Genomic DNA, 16,830 nt, shown 5'->3' with positions numbered 1-16,830 from the left:
TTTTTTTTTTTTTTTTTAAATTGTTCTCCTAGGTTGCTGCCTTCTTTTCGGCACTAGGTGGTGCTATAACCCAGATTGGCCTTGGCTCTAGTAAATCATCAGAACACTGCCCTGTCCTAAGTAGGGAAGGTCCTAAGGGAGATTTCCCATCTGTGTAGGAAGGTTGATGGGGGTTTTGTGCCCAAGGGCCCTGTGGAACATACTTCCTGCAGTGTGATGCTGCTGAACAGCCACATGATTTGTCTGAGTTACCTAGCACAGTTTTCCAGGGCTAAGGAGGGTAGTTTCCTGCTATCCTCAAGGACGTTTCTCCCTCCAGGCACTTGTGAGGCTTCTAGTGGATTGCAGCAGGGACAGATCTCCTGCTGGGGAGCCCAGAATAGTGGGGAAACTGGTTGTCCACCTTGCTCTCGCTTTTTCTGGTGTAGAAACTGAGTCAGGAGGAAATTTTCTGCATATTAGAAGATGGGCAGATTAGGGGAAAGATCATCATGGGTATGAAAGTTCAATTCTTGGCCAGGCGCAGTGGCTCACGCCTGTAATCCCAGCACTTTGGGAGACTGAGGCGGGCAGATCACGAGGTCAGGAGTTTGAGACCAGCTTGGCGAACATACTGAAACCCTGTCTCTACTAAAAATACAAAAATTAGCCAGGCGTGGTGGCACGTCCCTGTAGTCCTAGCTATTCAGAGGCTGAGGTGGGAGAATCACTTGAACCTGGGAGGCAGAGGTTGCAGTGAGTCAAGACCGTGCCACTGCACTCCAGCCTGGGTGACAGAGTGAGACTCTGTCTCAAAAAAAAAGAAAAAAGTTTTATTCTTGTACCATCTGCTAAGAATTTTTTCATTTCTCTATGCTCTGGGAACTTGCCCATCTTGATATTTGAGTTCTGTGGTATTGCTGGTGTTAATTTTGGCACTATATATTTGTTTTTGGTTTTCTGTTGTGGGGAATGTGAAGCCAGCTTGCTTCTACTTCTACACCACCATTTTGGAAGCAGAAGTCTCTCAGCTTGACTTTTAGCATTGTTATTTGCCTTATAAAATTTTTCAATTTTTTTGAGCTCATATCTGTCAACATTTTTCTTTACGTTTTTCTTATTTTGTAATTTTCTACTCAAAAATGCTTTCCGTAACTGTGATTTAAATGTATTCTCTTTTAATTTACTCTAAGAATCTTCATTTATTTCTGTATAGTCTTTTAATCTATCTTGATTGTTTTTGAATATGGCGCAAAGTATGTGTACATAGAGGGTGAAGGATTAATTTAATTTTTCTAACAAATCTATATTTATGAAGCAGTTCAGCCTTTTCCGCTTATGTGAAATAAATCAGTACTATAAACTAAATTTTTATCATAAATGGTTCTGTTTCTAGATGAACTCTTCCCCTTCATTGATATATTTTTCACTTCCTGCCCCATTAGAACTTAATTGCTACAGACTTTATAATGTGTTTTATTATTTAGAAGGACAAATACCAAGCCTTTCTTTCACTGTTCTTTTAAAAATCATTATTTGCTATTCTTGCAAATACTCTTTTTTTACCTGAATTAAAAAAATTGGCTTTTCAAGTTTTATTATAAAAATGCTCTTGGGATTTTGATTGGTAGTTCCTTGAATTTTAATTAAATGGGAGAGAACTGACACACTTATATGTTGGTTCTTATTCCAATCTTTCTTTTATATAATTGAGTGGAGCTTTATAACATCATAGTATATCATAGTAATTAAAAACAAGACTTTGAAGGACTGTCTGGGTTCAGTTTATAGTTCTATAAGCTGTATTATTATGGTGATATAGTTTGGCTGTGTCCCCACCCAGATCTCATCTTGAAATCCCATATGTTGTGGGGAGGAACCTGGTGGGAGGTAATTGAATCATGGGGGCAAGTCTTTCCTGTGGTGTTCTTGTGATAGTGAATAAGTCCCACAAGATCTGATGATTTTAAAAAGAGGAATTCCCCTGCATAAACTCTGTCTCTCTTTGCCTGCTGCCATCCATGTAAGACGTGACTTGCTCCTCCTTGCCTTCTGCCATGATTGTGAGGTTTCCCCAGCCATGTGGAACTGTAAGTCCAATTAAACCTCTTTCTTTTGTAAATTGCCCAGTCTCAGGTATGTCTTTATCAGCAGTATGAAAACGGACTAATACATGGTATGGGAAAGGAATTTAGCCTCACAGGACCTCAGTTTATTTATCTGAAAATAGTGATGATAAAAATAATAGTATTATATCCAAAGGTTGTTGAGAAGATTAAGTGATTTATGACATGAAAAGTGCTTAGGACACTACCTGGCACATAATATGTACTCAATGATTGTTAACTGTTATTACTTCTTTGCATAGCTCTAGTATATTTCTTGTTAGGTATATTTTTGGGTATTTTATGACTTCTTGGTATTCATATAAGATTTTTTTCCTCCATTGCTTTTCTGATTATTCATTTGTTAAAAACCATTGATGTTTGCCTATTGATTTTGTATCTGACCACTTACTGAACTCTTTTATTCTAATAGTTTTCAGTAGATTTTCTGTGTAGTCTTATCATCTGCAAATAAGGACAGCTTTGTGATTTTGTCTTCTATTACTCATACTTTTTCTTTTTTCTTAATTTAGTTGGCTAGGTAAATAGAAATGGTAACAAGTATGCTTCTTTGTTTTTGTCTTAATGGCATTCTTTTATGTTTGACTATTATATGTGATATTTTACTATTCTTTTTAATCAATGGCTTTTGTGAAATTGAGAAATGTATTTTCAGTGTATAGAGTACATTTTGTTTTATTTATTTTTTTGCATGAGGAAATGTGATTCTTATTCTTTTCTGCATGATAGCTGTATTCTACAGGTTTCAGTTTTAATGCTTTTTGACATCTGTTGAAGTGATTTAGTTTTGTTTTTCTCCTTTAAAGTAGTGTTTTATTATGATAGAGTTTATGATGTTGAGTGATCTTTGCATTCCTCAGATAAACCCAACAAGATCATGATGTATTATTCTTTTACATGACTGTGTTTATTTTGTTGATCCTTTAAATTTTTTGCTTCTATGTTTGTGCATGAGACTGGCTGTAACTGTGCTTTTATTATCATTTCCTTTTTTAGTATTGATTGGTATATAAACTTTGGTAGCCTCATAGAATAAGTTGGAATTTCTTCCCCCATTTCTATGATTTGGAAGAGTTTATATAAAGTGAGTCTTTTGTCTGCCTATAGACTTTTAGAACTTCCTTGAAAATCTTGTTGCCTTATTTATTTCTTTTATTTTAATGGTGCTAGGACTGTTATTCTATTCAGATTTTGGAATTTTGGGGCTTAAATTTGTCATTTATAATTTCTTATAAAAACGTTCATTTTATTTATATTTTCCAGTTTGACATGGAGTTTTTATAAAATTTATGTTTTCCTCTGATAGGTTTTGTTCACTTTTCTTTCTTATATTGTGTATTCTGCCTTGTCTCTTTCTTCCAAAGAAATTTATTTCAGTTGACTTTAAAATAAAACAGTTTTGGATTTTAAAAGTAAGTCTACTGGGATTACTTTCATTTTACATTTCTTTATTTTTTTATATCTTTTTTGGATTTATTTTCTTTTCTACTTCCTTGAGGTATATGTTTTATTCATTGACTTTAAATTTCATTTTCTAATCTAAACAATAAGGTTCTTATTTTTCCTCTGCATTATATAATAGCTATATTCTACAGGTTTCAAAATGTAGAATTCTTACTGTTGTTTATTTCTAAATAGCTTATAATTTTATTTTAATTTCCTCTTATTCAAGAGTTGCTTTTAAAATGTTTTAAAATCTACTAGTGCATAGGTTTGCTTTTTGGAGAGAGGAGTCAGATATCTTTTTATTGTTGCTCTAATTGTATGGTGGTCAGAGAATCTAGCCTGTATTATGATATCTGTTCTTTGAAATCTGTTGAGATTTCTTATGGCCTTATGTCTTAAATATTTTTTTAAAAGTGAATCTCTGATAGGGACAGAGCTGTATACATTTCATTTACATAAATATTTTAATTAAGTATTCAAATCTTCTTTGTCTTTTTTTTCTTCTTCATTGCTTGGTTTCTGAGAGCAGTATGTTAGAATCTTCTACAATATTTATTGCTATGTACATATATTTTGTATTTCTACTAGTTTTTGCTATCTATTTTTCTGAGTCATTAGGTTGTAACTTACACGTCATCTTAAGTGAAGCTCTTATTAATACATACTGCCTGTCTGTGTCTGTTATTTCCCCCACTTTGTTTCTTTTTTGTCTAATATTAATCTCTCTATACTTGCTTTCTTTTGGTTAACATTTTCCTACTCTGTATTTTGTCACCACTTTCTTTCCAGCAGTGATATTTTGATTTTGATTTGTCTCTTACAAAGAGCATATAACTATATATTTTTGCTTGTTCTGCTTCTATCTTTTAGCTAATTCACACTTACTGTGACATCTGCTATGGTTGGACTTACTCTGCCTGCTTATACTTTGTATTTGCCTTGCTTCTTTTATTGTTATTTGAGCTTTCTTATTTTTTAATTTATTTTGTTCTGCTTTATTTTTTCTCTCCTCCCTTTTGATAATAATTGAGTTGTAGTTTTTTTCCCAAGAGGAAAAGTTTATTTTTTTCTATTCTAATGATTTGCAAATTAGATGCTCCATTATATACTTTCAGTGGATTACTTTTACATTTTTAATAAACATGTCTAAACTTATGATTTTATTATCAAACTGTAGAGTTAATTAGTATGTATTTCATTTCACAGATAAGGTATGGTCTTAGTATGCATTTATATTTGTTCCTTCTCAGTTCCACCTTTTAAAATTATTTTATGTAGAATTTTAGTTACACATTTTTATTACAGCAAACATGAACAATTATTTAGACTAAATTATAAGATTTGTTTTTTGTTTGTTTACTACTATATCTTCCATCCTATATCTTCTTTCGTGGATTTATTAGTTAATTTGCTTTATTATATCCCGAAATGATTCTTTCAGAATCTGTTGGAAGCTTTGTATCTCTACAAGTGAGTTTATTTTTCCCTTCCACTTCAATATTTGTTTAAATGGTTATAGAAACATTGGTTCAAAAATAGTTTCCCTTAGAACCATTTGCTTCTTTGACTTCTTGAATACATGTTGTTGATCAGAAGTCTGATAGAAATGTGGTTACCAAATTGTTGTAAATTACTTATTTTTTTCCTCTGGAGAACTTTCAGGATTTTCTCTTACCTTTTTTTTTTTTTTTTTTTTTTTTTAAATATTTTAAGTTCTGGGATACATGTGCAAAACGTGCGGATTTGTTACATAGGTATACACGTGCCATGTTGTTTTGCTGCACCCATCAATCCATCATCTACATTAGGTATTTCTCCTAATGCTATCCCTCCCCTAACCACCAACCCCCCCGCCGCCAGGCCCCGGTGTGTGATGTTCCCCTCCCTGTGTCCATGTGTTCTCATTGTCAACTCCCACTTATGAGTGAGAACATGTGGTATTTGGTTTTCTGTTCCTATGTTAGTTTGCTGAGGATGATAGTTTCCAGCTTCATCCATGTCCCTGCAAAGGACATGAGCTTATCCTTTCTTATGGCTGCATAGCATTCCATGGTATATATGTGCCACATTTTCTTTATCCAGTCTATCATTGATAGGCATTTGGGTNTTTTTTTTTTTTTAAATATTTTAAGTTCTGGGATACATGTGCAAAACGTGCGGATTTGTTACATAGGTATACACGTGCCATGTTGTTTTGCTGCACCCATCAATCCATCATCTACATTAGGTATTTCTCCTAATGCTATCCCTCCCCTAACCACCAACCCCCCCGCCGCCAGGCCCCGGTGTGTGATGTTCCCCTCCCTGTGTCCATGTGTTCTCATTGTCAACTCCCACTTATGAGTGAGAACATGTGGTATTTGGTTTTCTGTTCCTATGTTAGTTTGCTGAGGATGATAGTTTCCAGCTTCATCCATGTCCCTGCAAAGGACATGAGCTTATCCTTTCTTATGGCTGCATAGCATTCCATGGTATATATGTGCCACATTTTCTTTATCCAGTCTATCATTGATAGGCATTTGGGTTTGTTCCAAGTCTTTGCTATTGTGAATAGTGCTGCAATAAACATATGTGTACATGTGTCTTTATAGTAGTATAATTTATAAACCTTTGGGTGTATACCCAGTAATGAGATTGCTGGGTCAAATGGTATTTCTGGTTCTAGATTCTTGAGGAATTGCCACACTGTCTTCCACAATGGTTGAACTAATTTACACTCTCACCAACAGTGTAAAAGTGTTCCTGTTTCTCCCCTTCCTCCCCAGTATCTGTTGTTTCCTGACTTTTTAATGATTGCCGTTCTAACTGGTATGAGATGGTATCTCTCTGTGGTTTTCATGTGCATTTCTCTAATGACCAGTGATGATGAGCTTCTTTTTTCATATTTTTTTGGCCACATAAATGTCTTTTTTGAAAAGTGTCTGTTCATATCCTTTGCCCACTTTTTGATGGGATTTTTTTTTTTCTTGTAAATTTGTTTAAGTTCCTTGTAGATTCTGGATATTAGCCCTTTGTCAGATGGATTAATTGCAAAAATTTTCTCCCATTCTGTAGGTTGCCTGTTCACTCTAATGATAGTTTCTTTTGCTGTGCAGAAACTCTTTAATTTAATTAGATCCCATTTGTCATTTTGGTTTTTGTTGTCATTGCTTTTGGTGTTTTCATTCCATGCTCATGGATAGGAAGAATCAATATCGTGAAAATGGCCATACGGCCCAATGTAATTTATAGATTCAGTGCTATCCCCATCAAGCTACCATTGACTTTCTTCACAGAATTAGAAAAAACTACTTTAAATCCATATGGAACCAAAAAAAGAGCCCATATAGCCAAGACAATCCTAAGCAAAAAGAACAATGGAGGCATCATGCCACCTGACTTCAAGCTATACTATAAGGCTACAGTAACCAAAACATCATGGTACTAGTACCGAAACAGATATATAGACCAATGGAACAGAACAGAGGCCTCAGAAATAATGTCACACATCTACAACCATCTGATCTTCGACAAATCTCACAAAAACAAACATTGGGGAAAGGATTCCCTATTTAATAAATGGTGTTGGGAGAACTGACTAGCCGTATGGAGAAAACTGAAACTCAACCCCTTCCTTACACCTTATACAAAAATTGAAATGGATTAAAGACTTAAACGTAAGACCTAAAACCATAAAAACTTTAGAGGAAAACCTAGGCAGTGCCATTCAGGACGTAGGCACGGGCAAAGATTTTCTCTTAACTTTTAATAATTCCCATTGTGTGTCTGTCTTTGAGTCATATAGTTTTCTTATTCTTCACACTGTTAATAGTCTTCCTTGAATTTTAGCAGGAGGATGATATATATTCCTAGTCTACTAGCTTGATTCTGTAAATGTCTTTATTTTTCCAAAAGGATATTCTGTTACATAATGGCATGATCTATCAGCAGAGGCATTAGGTTTAACTGAATGGCTAGGAGATATTGGTTGTCTACTGCCATATGACTTATATTGTACAGTGAGGTATGTATAGAACTAGAAAACATGGGCATCAGATCTTTGAATTCAGTTCTGTAGGAGCAAATTGAAGAGACTAGAACTCTAGGTTGATATGCCATCGAGTGACTTGAGTTCTGTTGGGAGAGCTTTAATTCTAGTGGCAAGTTATCTTCAGTCTCCGAACTTCTGTGTTCCCATCTATAAAATAAGGCTATAACATCATCTACTTCACACGGAAGCTGTTTAAAAAAAACAGGCATAGTACCAGGCACATGGAAGATCTCTGTATATTTTAGTAATCTCCACAATTTCCCTCATTCTACTTTTTCCTACAACACTTCTTTCTAGCTTACTATCATGCTGTGGCAAGTAACTCTGGTACATAGCAAATAAAAAATGAATTAAATTCAAGTAAATTGATTTGAATGTCAATGTCTAGATAATTTTCTAGGGAAATGATAAATGCTTTCATTGTAAGGTGTTTGGACTTTCAGTATCAGTTCCATTGTCCTTCATCCTTGAAGATCATTGGAGAGCTTCATTAGGGTGAGAGAGGGAATTTAAAATATTTTGTAAAGTACTTCTGTTACCTTTGAAATCTCTTTTGAGTTCCAAACTGTGAAAACCAGATCACACCTTATATCATCTTTCTTGATTCCCTTTTTGGAGGTCAGTACCATGTGTCCATTTCACCCTGTCTCCTTTGCATATTATTTCTGTGTGCTCATGTTGCTTTCAGTGACTTAACTATCTTCAAAACATTATAAATATTAATCACTCAACTTTGTAAGAAACTAGAAAAAAGCACAGCCCCTAATGAAAAAGGCATGCCATGCAATTGGCTGTCATCAAAGGGGCTTGCCACATCCCTGAAATCCGCCATGGCTTGGGATCGATCTCAGGCAGCTAGGAAAACCCATCCAAAAAACAGCTCTGAGAGTGATGATATAATACAGAGTAATGCAGTTGAAATTTTGTGCTAGGTAATGTTTTAAAATTAGGTGCCACGTTGCCAGCATGTTTCTAAATTGACAGTCATTGGGCAGCATTCCATAATGTCTCTACTTTTTATGTCTTAACTGAGCTGCCCAGGAACACATCAAAAGTTATAGCTTCAAATTGTTCTAATGTGCTGCTTGCCATACTGTGGTTGTCACAAAAGAAGCACTTTCATTACTTTGTGTAGCTTGTAACTTTTTAAAAAAAATTACCTCTTCGAGTTGACGTTTCTCATAGGTATAAGCTACCCTAATATTAAATTTGGTTACCCCCTTCAAAGTTCAGAATTTAAACTAGTTAAAATCTTTATGCGCTTATTTATTTTCAAGATAATACAAACCCTGTTAATTTCAACTTCAAAATGTCTTCAGAGATTTTTAAGAACTTGAGTAATTTAGAAAACAATTTTGGTTATGTAATATTTTCATGAATAAAAATATGGGACTTCTGAGATATGGCAAAAGGAACCTAATTTAGTCTGCAGGTTAGAGGCATTTTCTCAACCCAGGACCTTATAAAAGTAGCCCAGTTGTTGGGCTAGATGGGGGTCTGTTGTCTGTGTGCCCACTGTGGATAATGTAGGGGTTGTATTTCTCAGCTGGTATCTAGGTCCAAACACCTGTGAGAGACTGTTCTCTTCCCCTCTTTGTGGCAACCTGCCTTACATACCACCGTGTCCACTAGGTCAGCTAGGCAGTGGTTTACAAACCTGGCAGAGTCGAAGGAATCACCTGGGTAGCTTTAAAAACCTCACATTTCCAGACTCCAGCCACAGAGAATCTGAATCAGCAGATAAGGAAATGTGGCCTTGGCCACAGAACATTACTTTCTGGCTCCTTCACTGCCCTTAACACAGTTTGATGACTGCAACACACTGATCCACCCATGATACATGGCACATGGAGCAGCATTTGAAACAGCAGCAGAATACTGTGGACAGATTGGGAAGAAGAAAGAGGCCACACAGAGAGCACAGCCACAGGTAGGGGCTAAATTAGAGACTGTTAAAAATACCCAGTGCTGAGCAGGGGACAAAAGCATCGATTCTACTCCATGCCCTCCTATTATATCCACAGACTGTGAAGCCAGGTTCTGCCTTGAAACACTCTCCTCTTTCCCCACATCTGTCCTATGACTGGGGTGTGTGTGTTTGTGTGTGTGTGTGTGTTGTAGGGTTTTTTTCTGTCTCTTCTTTTCTTCAGTTTCTTATCATAGCCAGTTACATAGAAAATGAGAGAGAAAGACAGAGATATGAACACTTCTGGCAAAGTGTAAGGAGAGAAAGGAAGGTATTTAGGAGGAAAGAAAGGTATTTAGGAGGAAACAGGAAGAAAAACTCTTGAAGAATAATACATGGAAACAGTTCCTGGTGAGTGTGGAATAATAGTATTTTTTCCTTTCATCTTCTGAAGATACCCTGACTATTTAGCATATTTTTGTCTCCCTTTCCTAAGTGGATGGCTTTGTCTGTAAAGACTGGTAGTATTGCCATTGAGGATAATCCTTCATTAAAATATCCTTCTTACATAAGGAACCCTCTGTTGTTTATTCCAAATTAAGCCAGGGAAGTCCTGAATGATTGTCATTTATTCAACATATTTTTATTGATGAGCACGCTAGCTGCATGGAGTTCACAGCCAGTTAGGGATGCAGATGCACAGACAGAGGATGACAGCGCTGAGTGGCAGGCTCTTTAACAGGGGAAGTACAGAAGGAAGGGGAGCACAAAGGAGAGCACTTGACCTCTCTCAGGGCTGAGGGAAGGCTTTGACAGGAAGTGCAATTTCAGGTTGTATACCGTAGGGTGAAAAGGGGTGCACCCAGCAAGAGTGGCTGAAGAACTGAACATGCCAGCCTTGGATAAGAAAGCATGATTACATGGCTGGAGAACTGAGAATGGTCCTGAATGGCCAGATTGAAGACAAGAGATGAGGCTGGAGAATTAAGTGGGGGTCAGACCATGAAGGATCTTATGCATCATATAAAAAAGTTTGACATGTATAATGGAGTGGTCCATTTCACTTACATCTTTTATATTTAGCCCTCTTTGTCTCTTTTTATCAAAGACACTGTAAATAAGAGGTAGTACCCTTTTATTTGTCACAAATAAACAGGAACTTCCAAAAGTAGGCATGTGAGGAAAAAAGGTTAACATAGCAGTTGTCTACTCTTAGAAAGGCTTGCTTGTAAAGTTGGTTTGTGGCCTCAACTTTTGGGAACTTGCCTGGTAAACAGTTTCCTACAATGACATAAAACCTTTCCTAGCTGATAACAGTGGCTTGCTGTGCTAGACTGTGCAAACCATATGGCTTATATGCAAACCTCCTTTCCTTCTGGTACTCTGGAACTTTGCTACATGTTAGGCCGAAGGGGCCTGTGTGGCTAGCTTCCTGATAAAAACCTTGGATGCTAAGTCTCTAATAAGCTTTCCTAGATGGAAACATACACATGTTGCTGCATTTTCATAGCTGGGAGAAAAGTATGCTGTGTGTGAACTTTCATAAGGAGAAGAGGATATAGGAAAGCTAGCAGATAGATTACTCCAGACTCCACCTATTTTTTTCCCTTGTGAGCCACTGTGTGTCCTCACTAGAGTACTGTGGTAAGTCGAAGCCATGAGTACAATCATGTGCTAAGGCCCGTGAGTCCTTCCAGTGAATCTCCTAACATAGTGGAGACCTTGAGGATCCCCAACATGCATACTATGAATATTTACCTATAACTAGTTACTGAATGAGTGAATAAATTAGGCTATTTAAAGGTAGAAGGATTAGTGTTCTTTTCTAGTTTTAACATTTCCTTATCTCTAAAATGATGATAACCTAACACACAGTCTTACTGCAGAAATCAAATGAAATAGTTCAGGTAAAAAGGCACATATATAGGCAGTGTACACAACTTAAATGTTTCTCCCAATAGATGTCAAGGTCCTCAAAACAAGAATTAATCTTATCTTTTTTCTATTTTTCCGTAAGTTATTGTGATACAGGTGGTGTTTGGCTACGTGAGGAAGTTCTTTAGTAGTAATTTGTGAGATCCTGGTGCATCCATCACTCAAGCAGTATACACTGCACAATATGTTGTCTTTTATTTCTTGGCTCCCTCCCACTCTTCCCCTCGACAAGTCCCCAAAGTCCACTGTATCATTCTTATGCCTTTGCATCCTCATAGCACATACGTGTGTGTATATATATGTGTGTATATATATATATTTTGTAGCCAAAATTTGTTTAGCTGGTTTTATCTCTCACCGTATTTCTCAAATTCTCAAAGTTGTCTCTGAATTACTTTTGACTTTTACCTTCAAATGATAAAGATGTATCAGTTTTGAAGAGAGTCAAAAGAAAGAGCTACCAGTTCTAAGAGCAATTTAAAATCAGGAGATCCAGAAAGGATTTAAATAATGGCAAGGGTCCCAAGGTGACTTCTTTCCGTTTCTTTTATCAGGTGAGGACATACTTAATTGTGCAGTTCCGGGTATACTAAAAGCAACCACATTGTTGTATTTGTAGTGCAACACCCAAATACAAACAGCCTATCTTGTTACATTAAAAAATACATTAGTATTAATATTTAGGGATAAGAGTGATGGACTAGATACTAATATGTAATTTATACTGAGAAAATTCTGCTCGAGATTTATTTCAGAGAATTTCCTTTGGAACAATTAAAATAAATTCCTGACTTTTTAATGAGCTTCAGATCCTGCCTGAAGGAACTTAAAACCAACCAGGCAATTCTTGAATTTCTTATGGCTTCATCTTCATTTTTGAAAATTTCTTGGAGCTCTGCCTGTCTTACTGAGTTGCTGGCAATAGTGTTGACCTGTTGAGTAGTTCCCCCTTAGACAGGCCTTACATTTTTTTCACACCATCTTTGTTTTATTCTGGACTGAGGTACAAGTGTAAAAATGATGGGTTTACAGCTCACTGCTTTCCGTTTGACCTTGTAGTGTGGCCTTTTCTGTGACCGAGTGGTAAAGAGCATCGCTTCTTCAGTGTGGCTGGGCTTGTTGTAGATCTTTATTTCCTATCTTATTGGAGAGGATTTACAGTTCATAAACGGACTTTAATATAGAAGTTCCCTGGAGTTATAAGTATACAATGACATGGTAATTTCCCAAAATGCAGCTTTACAAGGGTAGTTTTCTTCATAGGCTATTTACATTGGTTTTGCTTCTGTTTTATTGCCTTCCCATCCTTTATTTTTCTCTTTTCTCCTTTTTCATTATCATGTGGTCAGATGCTTCCCCTCAGCTGGCCATAAATACTTATTTTAATACTTATTGCTCTTATGGAATGAAGTTTTATGTTTCTTGATCATAATTTTAAAAGCAAATGAAACATTTTTACTGTATTTCTCTGTTTATAAGGACTTGATGGAAATGCTTTTTATTCATGTGAGCCTGGATTCTTTTTGTTATGTTTGAACGAGGGATTGTTTTGTTTATTTGACTTGACTTTGTTCTTCTAGGTCAACAACTTTAATGGAAGGTGTATTTTAGATTGCTGATATAAGCCTTCTTAGAGTCAGTTGGTTGCCAACAAAAGTTCAGTTCTAACCAAAGTATAGATTACTTGTGTTGGGCCTGTGTTTAGAAGCCTCCTTAATGAAGTGAGTGTTGTGAGATTTGCTGGTGTTTGTGGTGTCATTAGTTTTAGAAGAAAAGTTCCAGAAGCTTCTTGTAGTAACAATAATAACCTGATAGTCTGATGTTATTTCTTCTCAAAGAGATGTAGTTGTTGTGTCCTCTGTATTGTGACATTTTGTATTTTCTATTTCAGTTTCCCAGCCAGGTGGTCATTCAGAGCCTACACATCTGTTCTGTATTTTAACCCACGGATGAGAATATTCATTCAAGCCAAGAGAGTTAAGACTAAACATCTTTGCTATTGCCTCTACAGACCCAGGTAACTCATCTTTCTTCAGTTATCTGCACGGAGTTTTTATTTATAAAATTGATGTGCTCCCTAAAGTTGTCAAAGTGAGGACATTGACTTTGATAGTAAGATTTTTACATTATAAACAAAATTTAAACCACATCTGGGAAGGTTTGCTAAAGAGTAATTGGATGTGAACAAATATTTGGCAGTAATAGAAACACACTGCAGTGAGCATGCTAAGTTAGATCATCACCCCGAGTAGAAATTTGTTTTTTACTTCAGTGAATTTTAGGTGCTTTGACAACAATTAGTTCCACTAAATGATCACAGTTCACGTATACCTTCTGTTTACACAATACATTTGAACTATTAAACCATATATGTACATGCTTATATTATACATAGAGAATGAATATATTTATAAATATGTATCTGGTTGATTTCTATTTTATGTGTTTTTTTACTTTAACATAAATGTTTTCAAGGTTTTGTTGTTGTTGTTTTGAGACAGAGTCTCTCTCTTGTCACCCAAGCTGGAGTACAGTAGCGCAATCTTGGTTCACTGCAACCTCTGCCTCCCCGGTTCATGTGATTCTCCTGTCTTAGCCTCCTGAGTGGCTGGGATTACAGGCGTGCACCACCACACCTATCTAATTTTTGTGTTTGTAGTAGAGACAAGGTTTCACCATGTTGACCAGGCTGGCCTCGAACTCCTGACCTCAAGTGATCCGCCTGCCTTGGCCTCCCAAAGTGCTGGGATTGCAGGTGTGAGCCACCATGCCTGGCCATCCACTAGGCCCGGCCTTTAAGTTTATGTTTACATATTGTAAAATCCATTTTATCCAACTATGCATGCTATCATAATGGTCATTTTCTTATTGTGGTTTCTGGGTAGTCTTTCATTTACACGCCAAACATTTATCAGATTTTTCTGTGAGTCTGAGATTAGAGGAAAAGAAGCTATTTGAAAAAGATACTTGCACATGCATGTTTATAGCACCACAATTCACAATGGCAAAATCATGGAACCAACCCAAATATCCATCAGTCAACAAGTGGATGAGGAAACTGTGGTATATATATATATACAATGGAATACTACTGAGCAATAAAAAGGAATGAATTAACAGCATTTGCAATGACCTGGATGAGAGTGGAGACTATTATTCTAAGTGAAGTAACTCAGGAATGGAAAATCAGATATCGTATGTTTTCACCAATATGTGGGAGCTAAGCTATGAGGAAGCAAAGGCATAAGAATGATACAGTGGACTATGGGGACTTGTTGGGGGGGAAGAGTGGGAGGGGGCCAAGGAATAAAAGACAACATATTGTGCAGTGTATACTGCTTGAGTGACAGATGCACCAGGATCCTCATGTAACCAAACACCACCTGTACCCCAATAACTTATGGAAAAATGGAAAAAAGATAAAATTAATTCTTGTTTTGAGGACCTTGATATCTGTTGGGAGAAACATTTAATTTGTGTACACTGCCTATATATGTGCCTTTTTACCTGAACTGTTTCATTTGATTTCTGCAGTAAGACTGTGTGTTAGGTTATCATCATCATTTTAGAGATAAGGAAATGTTAAAACTAGAGAAGAACTCAAACCTTCTGGCTCTAAATTCTTTACCAATCCAAATTCCATGCTGCTTCTCCTATACCACATTAACTCTTTATAATATGTCTGCATTTGTCATCTTGTCTTATTTGCATGAAAATGCAGTAGCTGTCCTGAGAGGGGCCTTGCAGTCACTCCTAAAGATATTAATACTAAAATTATAGATCTCTGCATCGTACTCCCTGAGCACACATCAATGAATTTTGCAAAAGCTTTACTTTTGATTTCTAATTATACTGCCTATCATCTTTTGAAAATAAAATATTCCAATCCTGAGACTTTCCCTATAAATCAGTTCATTCATTTCCTAGTAAATATCAAAGCAATGTTTCCTTTTCATCAGTCTTATTCTTCTGGGGAGCACCAAGTGTCTCCTGGATCAATCAATATAGCCAATCTTTTCAAATTAAATTTCTCTCAGTGAGTTTGGGTGAAAAATAGTTTAAGCCCATGGAAAATGTGGATTTGTCTCTATTTTCTGAGGGAATTTTAGTAAATTGAGTGTAATCTACCTAAATTACTTATATCAAGTGATGGCTGCTTCCCATTCGAGTGTATTGCAACGGAACGGACTCCCACCCAAGATGAGTGCAAATTTGTCTCTGGAGGAGTCTAGATCATGGAAGAAATTATTACTTTGGAAAAAATTTCTAGGTGATTTCTCAGGTCTCTTAAACATTTTATAAGTCTATAATTCTTGGAGTCTTAAATATTGTTTATATAATAAAGACAAATTGTTATATGGTTATGTTACTTGATCTTAGGCAACAAACATTATTCATTAACATTGCTTAACTGTAGACCCATGATGCTGAAAGGAGCCCAAATGAGTTGGGATGGATGTTACCCTGCATTCAGAGGAACCTCATAGTCCTTTTTAAGTTATTCAGGGACATTAACGCTATGTTCTGTTGTTGAATACTCTGCAACACTATGCTTCCGAAACAGAATTCAGTATTTAGGGATGCTTTCCATACCCTAACACCCCACCCACCCATCAGACTAGTAATTTTTGAACAGTGATTCTTTTGTATTATGCATGTTATGTGTCCATTTTCGAATTTTTACAGTACTGAATTATTTAATCTTTTATTACAGTATGATAGTTGGAAGCAAAATTTGAATTAGCCAAACCTGGATGGGAATTTAGGTTTTGTCATTTACTAGTTGTGGACCTTTGGCAATTACTTGAGTCTTACTCTTCTCCATTGTGAATTGGGAATTCCTCTGCCACTGAGGTTCTTGTGAGGACTAAAATAAAACAGTGTTTTATGTTAAACATAAAAACAGTAAGGTTTCTGAAATGTTTGTAAACCAATAGTAGTTGTTATTATACAAATGCGTAAGAGCAAGTGGATGGAATGACCACTCTGTGCAAGGCTCTCTTGTAGGCATTGGACATTTTGCAAAAGCAAAAAGAGAAAATTCCTGGGCTGGGCATGGTGGCTCATGCCTGTAATCCCAGCACTTTGGGAAGCCGAGGCAGGTGGATCACCTGAGGTCAGGAGTTCGAGACCAGCCTGGCCAAGAAGGTGAAATTCCATCTCTGCTAAAAATACAAAAATTTAGCTGGGCATGGTGGCTTACACCTGTAATCCCAGCTACTCTGGAGGCTGAGGCAGGAGAATCGCTTGAACTCAGGAGGCAGAGGTTGCAGTGAGCTGAGATCGCACCACTGCACTCTAGCCTGGATGACTGAGTGAAACTCCGTCTCAGAAAAAACAAGAAAAAAGAAAAAAAGAGAAAATTCCTGCCCTCATGGAGCTTGCATTCTAGTGGGGGGGGGGGGGGG

The 16,830-nt window shown here is 36.5% G+C and overlaps 1 protein-coding gene across 1 annotated transcript in view; it reads left to right on the top strand.

Moving 5' to 3' along the window:
* MORC1 (MORC family CW-type zinc finger 1) overlaps positions 1-16,830 on the top strand; it is a 183,569-nt gene that overhangs the window by 43,425 nt on the left and 123,314 nt on the right. The window contains 1 exon segment of the mRNA XM_017870879.1: positions 13,314-13,439. Within this exon segment, the coding sequence (XP_017726368.1) occupies positions 13,314-13,439 (126 nt within the window).

Source organism: Rhinopithecus bieti, unplaced genomic scaffold (assembly GCF_001698545.2).
Source record: "Rhinopithecus bieti isolate Rb0 unplaced genomic scaffold, ASM169854v2 scaffold_5478, whole genome shotgun sequence".
Lineage (NCBI taxonomy): Eukaryota > Metazoa > Chordata > Mammalia > Primates > Cercopithecidae > Rhinopithecus > Rhinopithecus bieti.
Note: the sequence above shows the minus strand (reverse complement) of the source record. Positions and strands in the feature narration are given on the sequence as shown.